This window comes from Chanos chanos, chromosome 3 (assembly GCF_902362185.1).
Source record: "Chanos chanos chromosome 3, fChaCha1.1, whole genome shotgun sequence".
Classification (NCBI taxonomy): Eukaryota; Metazoa; Chordata; class Actinopteri; order Gonorynchiformes; family Chanidae; genus Chanos; species Chanos chanos.
This window is the reverse complement of record NC_044497.1, coordinates 47,457,776-47,473,987: the sequence shown is the minus strand read 5'-3', so window position 1 is coordinate 47,473,987 and position 16,212 is coordinate 47,457,776. Positions and strand designations below refer to the sequence as shown.

The 16,212-nt window shown below is 42.2% G+C and overlaps 1 protein-coding gene across 1 annotated transcript in view; it reads right to left on the bottom strand.

Moving 5' to 3' along the window:
- The window catches only part of wdr7 (WD repeat domain 7), a 132,083-nt gene that overhangs the window by 79,031 nt on the left and 36,840 nt on the right, over positions 1-16,212 (bottom strand). Inside the window, exons 18-22 of the mRNA XM_030768533.1 lie at positions 15,971-15,979; positions 14,244-14,336; positions 12,354-12,472; positions 11,663-11,786; positions 1,390-1,503 (exon numbers count right to left, since the gene is read on the bottom strand). Of these exons, the coding sequence (XP_030624393.1) occupies positions 1,390-1,503; positions 11,663-11,786; positions 12,354-12,472; positions 14,244-14,336; positions 15,971-15,979 (459 nt within the window). The remainder of the gene's footprint in view (positions 1-1,389; positions 1,504-11,662; positions 11,787-12,353; positions 12,473-14,243; positions 14,337-15,970; positions 15,980-16,212) is intronic.

The following is a 16,212-nucleotide window of genomic DNA, read 5'->3' as shown; positions in this document are numbered from 1 at the left end:
TTTTGCTGTATCTAAAGCACCCCCCCCCCCCCACCTCCCACCTTTCCTCTGGACTGAGTGTGCAAATGCGTGACGCTCTAGAGTAATGATGGTTCCCTGGGTGTCATGGGAGGTCATTAGGGTTTTGTGCCCCCCCTCCAAAACCTAAACCCCAATCCCTTCGGTGTTTATTCTCCGGCTCCTTGTGCCCGTGTCCTACCCCTTTTTGGTTCAACGTCCCCCAACAGGATGGAGTAATGAAACAACGTCGACATGCATGAAGACACCATGCCCGAGATTTCACACGTTTTCATAGCAAACCTGGGCACTGTGATCAACACAAACCTTGGGACACAAGTGAAAATGGGAATCAAAAATAAATGAAAAGGAAATGTGTTTTTCTTCCCCTTCTACGGAGGTGATGAGAGAAAGAAGCTGAGAGGGAATGAGGCAGGAGGGTGTTGGTGACTCTCCTGAGATGTGTGAGGTAGTTTCACCCACATTTTTGCGGCCAGGACTGTATATTACGCTTCACTTCAGATGCACTTTGCTCTGGTGTGTGAATGAATGAGCTTGTGTGAGTGTTTGTGTGTATGTGTGTTTGTGTGTGTGTGTGTGTTGTCTGTGACAGAGCTGTGTTTAAATTCTCCAAAAACACCAAACTGCTTTTTGCACCACGTTAACCGTTGGCTTGTGATTGTCTTATAGGTCAAAGCCTCCAATTAATCATCTCTTCAGAAAGGACAGGTGATGTCAATACTCACTGTCACAAAATGGATTCCACAGAGCCTGGACTCCCTAGAATAGACAACACTGAACGCATTTCTAAGGGGGGCTATGTTCTTTAATAATGGTTTTTCACTATCTAATAACCGATAATCCAATAGCATCCATGCCAGATCAAATGCACCTCCCTGTGTTTGGTTACCAACTATCAAATTGTCCCTTTAAGCGTTCAAAAGAACAGTATATATGGAGTATATGTTTAAAAAAAAAAAAAAAAAAAAAAAAGGCCCTGCTTGGTTTACTTTGATAGACTTTGACAAGCTACATCCAAATACTCAGAAATGAATAACTATCATCTACATGCTTGGGGACAATCAGTTAAACACTTGATTTAACACTCGTTTAACATTCGTTTAACTGAGCATATGAAGGGAACACAGTTTTAGCTTTGTTCATTTATCCACCTCCTTAAACATTACCAGGCAAGCTTCTGGGCAACGTCCAGACTAAGTCTGATCCTGCATTTTTTTTCTGCCCTTTAAGTAGATTTCTTTTTGTTAGTCATTGCTGGTTGACTATTATGACACAGTCTGTCCGGTGCAAATAGCAAACAGCAAAAGTTGGGAGACGTGACAACACCTAGAAAAGTCACAGCATTGCTGGAAAAAAAGGGTGTGTTCTTACCTGCGGTGATGTCATCGTCTGTGACGTCCATCTCTTCCTCTGGAGCTTTGGGTTCAACAGGTTGGGCTTCAGGAGGGAGTGGACCTGGTTGGGTCGCCTCTGTAGCTGTTCCAGCTGAAAACACACACACACACACACACACACACACAGAGCAAAGAGTGTTAACAGAAGAATCTCTCTTTTCTTTTTCTCCACAGCCCCTCAGCTCAAGACAGTGTGACAGGCAGTGACAACCAAATGAGACAAAAGAGGTTTTTTCCCCCCTTTTCTCACCTCTTTTGCATCGTTAATGTCACTAATTTTTCCTTGTTTCCTTGTGGCCTTGCTAAGTAGCTAATCAAGGCTTATTGGTGGTTTGCATTATTGGGCGTTTTATTAGCCTGTAACCCTTCACGATTACACCCATTTTTATTCAGCGGCTTAATTTAGCCCTTATCCTGGAATTACCAATTAAAATAAGCTTTTCATTAGAACCCTCCAAATTAATCAATGCTGCTTAAAGGTGAGAATGAGCTAATCTCTTCCTGGCTCTAATTAACAAGTGACCTCTCCTTCTTCAGAGTGGCACTGCTTCAAAGCCGCGGCCACTCCAACAAGCTTAGAATTCTCAACAAAAATGGTCTATAAGTATCTCAAACATACAGACCAAAAAAAAAACAAAAAACAAAACCATGTTTTCAGGCAGAAACTAAATAAATAAATTAATACACACAGAGAGTCTGTTCAGTCCTCTCTTTCTCTCACTGAGGCACTTTTGTTGCCATATCGACAACTTTCCTCCAATTACATTTGATGAAGTGCGGGTGGTAGTGAGCGGAGGGTTGGATTGATTAATCCCTCTCTCCCTGAGAACACGCTCCTTTATGTTTCAATTAACCTCGCCATTGACCACTGACATATTTAAAGAGAAATTGTTTTTTTTTTTTCTCTCCTCTGTGAACTCCTACCCCCTCTAGCTCACCTTTTTTTTGTAACGACATGTGATTATAAGGATAAACCAGAAGTCTGAAGTGACACCGGGCTGTTGGACATTTCTCCTCCACTGTGCATAAGAGATTACAACAGTGACAAGGACAGAGATCTCTATTTTCTAATCCTTTAATACTTCAAATTGTTTTGCTAAAGATGCAAAAGGTGAGAGGTGTAGGAATGGCAAAAGGTGAATATACATACCAGTAACATGGTAGAAACCAAAGAGAAAAGAATAAACAAACAGAGTCCAATAGGTAATTGGGAAAGACAATAACCTAATTCATATTTAGCAAATATATATTCCAGTGTTCAAGAGTGTGCACTGAACTTGTTTTCTGTAAAAGAACTAAAGAGATGTGTGTTTTTGTTTGGTCCTCATTACTGTTTTCTGATCCAGGTTCATTATTCCACCAACCAAAGGAGGGTTAAGATGTGACTGACTGGTTAAACAAATAAAAAAAAAAAAATACATAAGCCAGTCTCAGTTACCTTATTATAATTCCTTTGAATTTCATTGTGCAGAATGTTGGCACTGGAGCGTGTAAACGAGAGAGCAGGCTTCTCTCAGCACGCTTACCCCCGGCACACTGACACACACACACACACACACACACACACACACACAAACACACACACAAATACAGCGTGTCCTCACACACACAGACAGGGAAAGGGAGACCATAATTCACCATTGCAGTGTTAGCTGAACAGAGAAGGGCCTCCTGCAAGGTCAAACGGCCCGTGTCAACCGTGACATACGGCCCCGACTCTGCCTTGTTAACCCCCCCCGCAATGCACAGCGCAGCACCCCTCCCCCCTTCCATACATCTCTTCATCCCTCCCTCCATCCTCTCTTTCAAGTGAGAATGTATGTTAAAATTCAGCACGGCAGGACCAAGAGCTGACATTGCCTGAAAACAAGAAGGCCAGCAAAAGTTCACCACCAAGCAGAGTAGCGGTCATGCTTTCAAACAGACATGCTATCGCTGCGTGAGTTTCATCATATAAGTCCTAGAAAATCCACTGTAGCAACTGAGAACAAAAAATCTAAGTTTTAAAAGCTCTACATCAGAGGGGTATTCCAGAAAGCAGGTTTCATGAAAACTCATAGTAAGTAGTAAACCTCCTAATAGAAGAGCGCTATGGCTTCTTTCTCCTAGCAAAACAACACCATAGGCCCCTTCTATTAGGAGGTTTACTACTTACTATGAGTTAACTCACTCTGAGTTTTCATTAAACCCGCTTTCTGGAGTACCTCCCTGGTCTCTCATATAATCTCAAACAGGCAATGCAATGGTGAAAACTACAGGGGTCAATATTTTGACCTTAAGGGTATCAAGAATATCTGATCAGGTTTTTATCTAGGGCTCCAACAAGTTTTCTGAGATTTCTGGAGTGAAGTTTTAGCTGTGATATTCTTGATATCGACAATATTTCAGCAATAAGTTTAAACAGGTTTTTTTTTTTTTTTGCAATTGCACTGTTCTAGCCTTGATACCAACTGAGCTGAAAAAGCCCCACTGATGGCAGACAGCTGCTAGGAGTGGTCAGTGTTAGTTCACAATAAGCTTTGTAGAGTCCTCAGGGTATTTGGTATCAGTTCCAGTGCATTTTGTAGACCCTTCACTGTAAGGCTGAGTGTTCTGTGTTCAGGCCAGTTGAGTGTTTACCGCAAGTGTACAGCGGCTGAGCTAAAAGCTGCTTCCGTGCCTCTTCTGTCAATCACTGCCGTCCCTGGTGAGTGTGTGTGGGTGGGTGTGTGTGTGTGTGGACAGGGGGAGAGAGATTACAGAATCTCACCCGCCCGAACTGCCATATTCTCACAGGGATATCGCCTGTGGCAGATTTTAATCACCTGGTCATCCATCCATCCACTCATACATCCATCTATCCATCTGACTGTCCCTCCATCTTCCCACCCATCTAGGCTGCAGTGAACTAAGGAGGATGGGAAATCTCTGGCCCTGCACCTCTAGCAGGGGAGGCAGGCCTGGGCAGTGAAGGGTGGCACAAGACACACACACATACATGCACACACACACACACGCACACATATGCACACCCAATCACACCCACACTCAAGACACACACACACAAAAGACACACACACACATTAACACAAGGGCAAATGGCAGCTTGGGACTGGATTTCTCCATTTTTACTGTAAATGACAGAGTCTGATACCTAGCATAACAAAAGGTATTCATGGTCTCCTGCCTTTCCCTAGACTGCGCTAGGTCCTTGCCAAGCAGCCCAAGCTTGAAGGCCATTTAACCCAGTGCTACAGCCCAGCCAGAGGGACAAACAGAAGAGCACACACATATTCATTATTTATAAGAGATTCTGCCCAAAGACAGCAACTGAGGCTCCACAGGGTGTGAAACAGAGGGAGGAGTAGAGAACCCAAGCAAGAGGCACAGAATGAGAGAGAATGAAAGAAGATGCAGGTGAGGTTACAAGGAGAGGAACGAAAAATAGGGTGGAAAAGGGAGAAATCAAGACAGGAAAAAAAAAGAGAGAGGGAGAAAAAGAGAGAGAGAGAGAGAGAGAGAGAGAGAGAGAGAGGTGTCATTATCGTCTAGGTCTTACTCTCGTCTAGGTGTGGAGCCACGATTTGTTCCAGGGCAGCAGGAGAACTAGAGCTGGCGTGTTCCAATTCCCCTGCCTTTCAGCTGTACAGCACAGGGGTCAAAGGTCACAATGCCACTCAGGTGAAGCCAGAAATGAACCACACTCTCTATATCTGTCTCTGTCTGCTCTCTTTCTCTCTCTCGCCATACCGGGGGACAGAAAGATGAGAGAAGTCTATTTGAAGATGGGCTGCCAGGGGCAGAAGTAACAATGGCAAAAGCAAGAGGCCATCACCATAGGAAAGTGGGCTTCAGTCCAGATCACCTCCCAGATTCAGAGCACTGAAGCAGGGTGTCCCCACAGTACTGTGGAGTTGTGGCCAGAGTAACCATTACAGAACAGGCTCAGGGTAAAAGGGAGACAAAGAAACAGTGCTTCTCCCCTCCCGCTCTTTCCCCTCACAGACAGCTTTGTTACTGGTTTATTATTGGCCTATTGTCACATCATTGTCGCTCTAGAATCTTCTAAAGTTGCTCTTCCCACCTTATTTTTATATTAAGATGATTCTGATAATGAGAAAAAAATATATGAAAGGTTAATTTATTCAAAATGTATTTTTGAATAAATATGCATTTGGAGAGCAATTGAAGGACTCAAATGAAGCAGTCCTACGGTTCATTTTGGCGTTTATTTCCTCTTGTAGTGACGTCTTCAAGCTAAGCTTCCCGTATATGGATGTAGTTTTGTTTTTCATCTGAACACTCACTTCTCAAGAGCAACAAAGCAATTATTTTTTAATTTATCTTCCATTACGATTTTCTTTCCCACATCTATGTCTGAGGTGTGGGAAAAATTACTTTACTCAGTCAGCATTTATTTAGGGACAAGAACACAGGTCTGTCCTCTCAAACCAACTCTGTGCTTTGTCTCTTGCGTTTGAAGGCAATAAACATGCTTTCTACGCGTCTCATGGGAGACGACAATACATCACGTAGAGAGAGAGAGAGAGAGAGAGAGAGGGAGAGAAGGAAAAAGAGGAAGAGAAAAATCTACCCATCTCTGAGGGCTCTGACAGGAACACCTGCAAAGACTGTAAAATTGTATTCCACTGGACTGGACCAACAAGCACAAACCAGGAAGCTGACTTAATGCTCAGGCCATAACAATGTGTCCCCCCCCCCCAACCATGCTGCATACATATACATACAAGCAGTGCTTGCTCTGGCCCAGTTTTGAATCTTCTCTCCTGCATTTCTTCTCCTCCTCCTCCTCCTCCTCCTCCTCCCCTCTCCTCTCTCCCTTCCTCCCTCTATGACAGACAGACTGCCTGCCTCACATTAATTCCCCTCGCACCATGCTTATCGATCCAAGGCCTGCTCCCCAATTGCATTACACACACGGGCTGTCTGCTTTCTCACACCCACCAAAACACACACGGGCACACAATAAAAAGAAAATAAAAAAGGAGAAGCAGAGAAGGAAAGGGAGGAAAGAGGGGAGGGGGGGGAAAGAGAGAGAGAGAGAGAGATGGGAAGTGATAGAAGAGAAAGAAACACAAAGAGAAGAAAGGAATGCCTCATGTTTGCAGAAGGCTAAGTCTACAAGGCTTTGGGAGGGAAAAGGTGGTTTGCATGGTGAAGAGTTTCTCAGTGTTGGAAGAAAACTCGACACCCCAACAGTTCTGTGTGTTAATTGGTAGCTCCCTCACTCCTCAATCCCTCTCCAATCCATCAGCCTTGACAGCAGTCCCACAATGGACAAACAGCTATCATATGATTGTTAAAATGAACAATAATAAGGCATTACTTTCTCTGTATGGTTGAGACGTGGTAGTAATGGTTGGGACACTGTGCATGTTTCAGTAAATGTCAGGCATAGAGGGAACAGGAAAGAGGATTTAACTGCAGCTTTACCCCCCCCCCCCCCAGTCCAAAAAAAAAAGAGCTCTGAATGAAGATGAAGAGGAATGGTGGGACATTGCTGAAGGAATGAAAGAAAATGTAAAATCTGTCCATTCACTGAGATCAAAGCGTCAGCAGCTGCTGGCACTGAGGAGGGTGGGTGGGGTGCCGATGGGAGTTTTTGTGGCATAATGCTGAAGTGAAGTTCATGGGGACTTTGTTCATGAAGTGCAGGATGAATGGAAGCCCTTGAAGAGAGGAGTGGAGAATACACCCTCTCTAAACGCCTTTCTCTCTGTCCAGCCACCCATTCTACAGCCCCAGTTCGACCCCAACACAGTGCCAACACAACCTTAACAAAGCCTCAACACCAAACTAAACACAGCCTCAACACCAAACTAAACAGACTCAGCCCAAACCCTAAAGCAGAAGAGTCTCTGGACAGCCTAAAAAAAAAATAGCACATTTGGTGACACTAGCCTTAATGCCTATGGCAACAAGCAGGTATTAATTGCTATGAGCCTGAGAGGACCTATTGTAATATTTCATTATCAGGTTAAAACACATTATGGCTTCTGAAGCAATTGTTCAAAGCAGCCTGTAAAAGCAATATTTCATTACGGCCTCCCTGTGATCAGACTGTGTCTTTGCACCTGCAGCATCACACAGTCTGAGCTGAAAAGCAGACATGAGCATTAAGTTAAGTCCAGACTTCAAACATCAGGACAAAGGCTGTTTAGCCATGGAGAGCGCTAAGAGTCGAAAACGATCCTCTCACAGTTTAAGTCCTGTCTTTGCCGTGGATTACTCCTCTAAAAACTCAAAAGCTCTTTTCCTTGTCGTCTGGCCTCCTGCCTTCAGCATTAATGGCTATTTCATACATTCATGCTAAGAGCAGCATGGGTTAAGTGCAGCAGGGACATTCTCAAGGTTAACCAATCTCTCTTTCTCTCTCTCTCTCTCTCTCTCTCTCTCTCTCTCAAACAGCTGTTATTGTGTACCAGTGCAAGAAAAGTCTATACAGCATGAATGAACTGTCTCCACCAAAAACAACAACAAAAAAATCTTTACATTAAGCTCCATTGTCTTTATTTTGTTGATGTTTACCGCAAAACACGATATTGACAACCTGGGATTGATCACAACAATCCTGATAACCTTTGTGTACGCCGCGCGTGGAAAATCCAGATAGCCGTTCTAACAATGGATATGATTATTTTAAGATGCTCTACACCGTTAAAACACAAAGCTGCGTGGAATTTCTTCCCATTCCATTTCTGCTCATATATATTTGAAGTGTTTGTCCAGACAGGTAAAGGTCACTAATTCATTTCCTTAGTTTGCAACTCTCAGCATGATCTTATGGGATGTCTACCGGTGGGCAAAGCTGACCTTTCTTCTGTAATAGATATGCTTAAGTGCAGAAAGCTATACAGCCTGCAGTATTTACTAAAAGCACAGACTTGCTCTGCGTGAAGGCTCCGGCAGCAGGAGCAGAAATTCTCCTGGTCTGACTTTGTCTCTGGCTCCATCAACAAGAACGGTCTTGCCACGAGCGAGCCGGGCTGATGAGAAATGTGGAGATATGCGAGACGGAGATGAGAATAAAGGAGATATGAGCTCCCTGTAGATCTACTGTGTGTCTATAGAGAGAAGGGGAGATCACCAAAACATACTTGACTGATGATTACATTTTTCACTGGAAATCAATAGATTAGCTGGTATGTGTTAAGCATGCGTTTGCAGTTTGTGTGTATGTGAGTGTGTGTGTGTGTGTGTGTGTACGTGTGCATTTAAACAGGAAAAGCTGCTATTAAGAAAAAGCAAGGGAGAAAATCCTACTGTAATTTTTATTTCTCAGCCAGCAGAAGCAGGTGGCTTCCTCTTTCTGGTTTGGACATGTAAACAAACAAATAATAATTATTGATTTGGTCTGATGAGGCTATTATTGATCACGCTTGTCATATGAGGGCATGTGGGGAGTATTGGATGGTTGATAACAGCAATGTGCGGCTTGTGTGTATGTGTGAGTATGAGTTGCGCGCGAGTGTGTGTGTGTGTGTGTGTGTGTGTGTGTGTGTGTGTGTGTGTGTGTGTGATGAGGTGCCTATGAAATCTGAGAGGGGAACACTCACTAAGAAACACTGTGCAAGCGTTGACTTAGTGAGTTCATGTTTATGTGTCTCGGGGTGCACAAGTGCAAGCTCTACGAATACATACTTATTATATACATGTGCATACATGCATATGTATATATAAATAAATAAAATAAATACTCTAAAAAAAATTCTAATCAATAAATAAAATCTCTCATACTAGTCGATCAATCCACCACTGCTTTTTTAATCTTCATGTTAAGATCCTTAAGATCTAGCAGTGCATATAAATCCTGCTGGTTAAAAGCAAAACCTTGTAAGGTATCATTTAACAATTTTTACTCTAATCTCACCATTTTTTCATCTTTCCTAGTGGCTCGGTGCATCAGTGGAAAACTGCAGACCTGTGTGTGTGTGTGTGTGTGTGTGTGTGTAAGACAGTGTGCCAGAGCTCCACATTGAGTTGTGTTGTGCTATGTTAGAGAGGCAGGGAGCAGCTCTGCAGTGGCAAACAAAGAGAGATCAGATTCACTGACCCCTTCAGTCCAGTACCCTGGTGAGGTCAGCCCCCACCCACCCCCAGCGCCACCAAAGTAATACTACACTGACCAGCGCCCGTTGCTATGGTAACTGCTCCCTTGAGCCACCCGCCTGCTTGCCTCCAGCCTCTGTCAGCAAGGCTCCACCAGTCGACTGTGACGGACACACACGCACCCATGCATGCGTACACACACACGCTCGTGCACACACACACACACACACACACACACACACACACATCCTGCAACTAAAAGTGACTGACATTTCCAAGAAAATACACCTACACCCAGCCCCCCAATGCACACAGGTCGACTGTAAGTTACCAAATACAACAACACTTCCAGGAACATATATTCACATCAACACACACTCACTCACGCTCTCTCTCCATCACACAAAAACACAGAGTGGTCAATCTTGACTGACAGAGGACAATACCTCTTCCAGGAAGATCTGCACACAAAAGCACACACAGGATGTGTATTGCTCTAAGTGGCAAGCAACTGAAAGGCTGGTAGTGACTTGAAGGGCCAGACTCAAAGAATGGCTTCTTGAACACACACAAACAACTAGTGCAAACACACACACAAAAACAAAAGATGTTGGTTAGATGGAAGATGGTTCAAAAGGTCCACATTTACATGCACCAACACTCAAGAACTAATAAGTATGTGCATCCTAAAAGGCCTAGATGAAAGTCCAGAAATGACACACGTTTAAGCCCGTGAATGGGCAAACACTCATCTTACAGGCATGTTTGCTGGAAGGACGCACTGGAGCTTTGGGCTGAGAGAGCCTGCTGGCTGTGGTCTCAAGAGATTTTTCTCTGTCTTCATGAATTATTAAAACAACCCCCCCTCTCTCCCCATACCAGATAAAAGCTCCAAACTTCTGCCCTATCCTCTCCACCTCCCTATTTTTGGCCGGCGTCCCCAGGTACCAAACACAAGCCTGCTGCAGATAAATTACGCAAAGCGGGAAGACTGAGGACTTTTCTGGGAAAAGTCTGCTAAAGGCTGTCTCCTTCCCAACAGTCTATGTATAGACAGAGAGAGAGAGAGAGAGAGAGAGAGAGAGAGAGAGAGAGAGAGAGAGACAGGGCTGCCCACAGACTCAGAGAGGGATTAAGTCGACAGGTAACAGGGTAAAAGTATCCTCAGCATTTCACAACCACAACGTACACAACATAGTGATGTCTGCATTACTATTGTGTAGTACGCAGTTTCCCCATATTTTAGGGTTCCATAACATACTAACATAAGAGTGTAATATGTGTATTTTCTCTGATGGAGACTTTTTCCCCTCTATCACAGGACAAAACACTTAAAAACACCACTTGGAATAAATAAATTACTATATTACTTTTTAATATTTGGCATTAGACATGTTTAGACTTAACAAGAAAAATCATTCAGGACACATGAAATCAAGCTCCCTGGATTTAAATCTAATTATCAGTCACTGATATGAACGAAACGAAGGCCAGGAATATAACTAAATCTAAAGAGTGTACTTAACAGTGTGATGGTAGCAGAATATTGGATGCTGCATTGATTAAAAATCATTTGCCTGGTTTTGCCTCATCTGGACCCTGACAAACACTTGCCAGTATTTGAGGGTTGGTAAACTTCAAATGCAAGCTAAACAACTAGACCAATACTAGATATATGTTAACTGTCAATTGTTCTTATCTAAATCGGAAACTCGAAACGCGGACTAGAATGTACCTGTATATTGTGAGGTGGTTATTGGGTCATGTTAAAAGGTGCAAACTGGCTCCTCCCACATCACTAGCAGTGACAACACGCCCAATCCTGCATATGCAATATGAGACTTGGGGGAAAAACAGGATAAAAAATTCCCTTCTTTCATCTCTCAGCCTTTAGTTCTGCCTTTATCGTATGTGTATCTGTATGTCTCCGGCGGATCATGGTTTTCAGCCACTCACCAGCTCACAAAATGTGTCTTAAAATTGATTGACGGGCAGAGTTGTTGAATTCCCCACAATTTTTTTTTTTGTTTTTGATTTTTCTGCTTATCTTTCCCCAAACGCTCAAATATTTTGCACAAATATTTCACACAAGTATCTATACTAGCAATGTAGTATGAGCAGGCCACCTACAGGTGCTTTTGGTCTTTCGAAACTCGTGTAACACAGTCGTTGATATTTACACACAATATGGCTATACTTACGGGAGCTTACTGCATCCACGTACTGGGGCAGGTACGGCGCCCACATGTCAATGGTGTCCTTCCTGCCGGACTGACCAATCCTGCGCAGTTCTGCCAACAGCAAAGCCTGGGCAGCCTCTCGAACCTAAGAAACACACAACAACAGAAAGATACACACAAGTTATTCTTACTACTGAGTAAACTTCAGTCTCTTACACTTGTTGCTAAATGTCTTCTTCATCATTTGACTATCAGATTTATCTCATTTTTTCTTCTTGCTCATCCAAAATGTGTTTTTTGTATTAAAAGTGGTTTTATGTTGACAATTCCAAGAACAAACCACCCTTAAGTTTCATCACATGAAATTGTGACAGGAAAGAGATCCTCTCTTTAACACTCATATACGCATACAAGCGGTCATCAAAATTAGAAGTTAGCTACAGATCTGAATACGATTCAAGGCTGAATTCTTGGAACCATACAGGGTGGTTTAACCACGCTACTACATCTGGCCCTTATTACCAGTCTCCAGTCTCACATCATGAATTTGAATGTCCATAAACAGTTTTCTTCATTGCATGAAGTCACCTCCATATTAACTGCTCCCCTGCTGTCCATGTGTTTACATGTCTCTGAGTGTGTGTGTGTGTGTGTGTGTGTGTGTGTGTGTGTGTGTGTGTGAGAGAGTGTGTGTGAGTGTGCTTATCCTCACCTCCAAGCACCGGTCCTGCCACCTGCGTGCAAGCATTTCGAGCAAGGGAGGGCGAAACTTGTCTAGTCCCAGAAGGTCAGGCAGCATCACACAGTGCATAGCTGCCAACTGACTCCAACCTGCCAAGGTCAAATACACCACACCATCAGAGGACAGACCTAACACACACTCAGGAACCCTACGCAAACACAAACACACACACACACATTCACAGATGTGAACAGACTCACAAACTTGCACACACACACGCCTGTTTAGAAAACCCCATGGCATTCAGTCTGACTTAACAAACAGTATTCAGAGCTGACCAATGAACATCAGGAAAGCCACTGAGGATGGGACAGAAGAACGAAGAGTTTTCGATTGATAACAACGCACATATGACAATGTTGAAGAGAGGGAAATCCGAATCTTCAAAAACAATACCAAAAAAAGACAGCAAAGCCACTGGAACATGTCTATTTCACATATATTAGAAATATATGGATTACCTTGGAAATTAGCAATGAGTCCATGTCACAATAAGTGATGTTTTAAAATGCAAAGAAACTGTTCAAATTTCTTTGTGAACTGATAATGCTCAACACTTACCTTTGTCAGGAGAGATTTTTTTAACATCATTTCATTACGATTGAGAAAATGTTTAATTGCATGAATTTAAAGCAAACTACAAACTTCTAATTATCTAATAAATCTAGACACTGTTGACAGATAAAGGGATTTCAGAATTTTACTACCATCACCTCTACTTAGCCAAATAGCATGTCAAGCACAGAAACATTTTCTCCATTCAAACAAACCCTAATTTCATTGCTGAAATAGTTCTAATGGGAATGAAAGCTGGATAGGATTTGACAGGAAAGCGGTACTAGCAGTGAACATGCTTGCTTTTTGCAAAATAATTGTAAAAGTATTTTCATGATATTTTTAGATGCCGTTTAGTAATGGGTACGTGACTGAAGTTTAAACATATTCTGGAAAAATATGTCATTTGAATGTAAATGTTCATACATTCAGTTGGATTTATTTCCTTTGATGCTAAGCCGAGTGAGATTTTAGCGGAAAAAATGGAGCAGAAGGCACATAATAATTTGCAACAGGAAATAGATTTATCACTATAAAAATGTACAAAATGTAAAATCTTGAAAAAAAATGGAACATTTCCTTACAAAAGAAAAACGAGACCAGTTACTACATGCTGTACATTGCATATGACTTAAAAATAGGTATTTTGTAGAAATGAATATAAAAAAATAAGGAAGCCACACAGGAGACAATAAAACAATAAAAGTGCATAACATTCTCAAAAGGTGCTGCCTGAAGAGCACAATTCTTCAAAAGGACTAAGAATTCCAGACGGGCCTCCAAAACCAGGAGAAGGATAAAAATACATGAAAACCCCTCTTTTCACCCTATCACTTTTTCATCTAGTGGTGTGAACAATAAAGGTGTGGTACTCAAAAAGTTCAAAAGATGCAGGAGAAGAACAGAGAGGCCCAGACTAAGGCAGGAGGCCTGAGTGAACACAGTGAGGTGTGTGTGTGTGTGTGTGTGTGTGTGAGTGTACGGGGTAGAGGGGTGGTGCCCCTCACACACCCACTACAGTAGAAAGAGCAAGCATGCAGACCGTGTTTACACTCTAGACAGACAGACATACTGCAACCACAAGACAAGAGAAAACACCAGGCACGACTCAGAACCTGGACACAACAAACAGGACACAACAAAGACGAGACAAAACATGAATGTAACACACTGAAGACAAGGCACTGCAGGACAAAGGGAGGGGGGCACACGGCGTATGAGAGACCAGAAAAACAGAGAGAGACAGAAAGACTGAGAGAGAGAGAGAGCGCAACGGCCGAGCTGAGGGCTTTTTGGGAAGAATACCTTCGTTGACTGAGGGACAGGAATGTAAAGCTGGGCCAGAGGGACTGGTCCCAGTGCCAGATGTAGTGGTAGTAGTGGTAGCAGCAGCAGCAGCTTGCAGAGGAGAGGAAAGATAAGTCAAAAGCAAAAAAAACAGAATAGAGAAGAAAAAAAAAAAAAAAAGAAAGAAACACACTGACCCCAGTAAATTCAGAGAAACAAGAGAAAAAGCAGTTAGTGGGAGGAAGAAAAAAAAAAAAGACAGAGACGAAGGTAAAGAACTCACATACAGTTAAGACACAGAGAGAAGGTTTCAAACCCTTATCAAAATGCACTGGAATAAATTCATACGTAGCGTACTTCATCATTGTGTGATCGCTCACGAGCCAGAACAGTCTCAGCTCAAGCATTTGAAAGCTTCTCCTGTTTTAGTTGTACATGAATATTTAACAGCTCTATAACAGCTCAGAGAGAGATTCCCTTGTTAAAGGACATTAGAGACAAGGATACTCCAATCATTCATAAATCAAATAAAGAAAAAGAAGGCTACATAATGTGAGGGTATGGTTTTAAATTGGAACATATTTCTCCCACATTTCAGCTTCATTAAATTAAAATTTTCACTTTTTCACAAATAAATTAATGTTGAGGTCCATGATTTGTAAATTCTACCTGTAAAAAAAAAAAAAAATAAAATAATAATTTGTTCCTGAAAGTGAAGCCGTCTTAAAAGCGTATATGAAAGCACCTCCTCCTAAAAAATTACATTCATTCAACTAGAACAAAATATATAGTCACCAATTTTACATTGATGATGATAAACTGAGGAGTGAAATGTAAATCAGACAGCCTTTCCTGATTCCTTCAAAAAAAAAAATTAACAAATAAAACATTAAAACAAACAATCAGAGACAGCCGTGTGTTAACGGAGTAACGACTCATACAGAAGACATTTTCCCTATGACACTACTGGGAGAATTCAGTGGACAAAGCATTGATTTCCATTTCATATCTGTGCAGACGGGAGATGAAGTCTTCATAAAAGGAGCATTTCTGAACCACAGCAGCTTATTCAAATCACTGAATAATAATAATTCAATACAGCTCCAGACTACAGCTCCCATGAGCACTAAACACAAAGAACTCACTCATCCCCACTGAAGTCTCCCTGAGAAATAAAGAAGAAAAAGGCAAGTGGGCCCCCGTGAGCAGGCCGCGGTTCAAGCCATGCAGACAGAGAATGAGTCAGTGAGCTGGAGCAGAGGACACAGCCACACAGAGCAACCTCAGGAGTGCAAGTGTAGGAAAAAGTGAGGGAAATGGAAATTTAAAAAAAAAAAAAGTGATATAGTTTTTCATTTATTAAGTGTCACATGACCGTTTGTGTCATACTCGTCCTTCTGTTCTTTTCATACCGTTATTTATTTAAATGGAGAAACGAGGTCACGTCGGAAACCTGAGTTTCTCTAATGTATAACAGGTGCAAGTATATATTTCAATCAGAGAAATATCTTAAAAAAAAACCAAACAAAAAAAAAACCTTCTTTATATCACTTGAATGACTTTCCCTTGTCTAGTAGTGAAGCTATAAAAGTGGTTTCATTGAGTAGAATGATCTTTGATTCTCTTCGCTTCTCTTTGCTTAAGCCCTTCCATTTACCTTAATGACTGTGTGACAGCCTGAGAACCTCCACAAAAAAGCCAAGCATTTGTTTCACCAAATCCCTTTCCCTTAACAAGGACGGCACGCGCTTCGACTTTATCTTGGCACAAGATTTAAAGAACGACTCCATTAAAGAACACTTAATAACACAACCTAAGAGCAGTTTTCACAAACCGATTCAGATCAATACACCAGGAAACGAGTGAAGAGCAAAGAGGAGGAGGTTTTAAAAAAAAAAAAAACCCTACACGCGTTGAATAACTTTCATTATGTCTTCAAACCTAAAGAGCGGTCGAGGATCAATACCCTTGCCAGTATTTGTGCAGC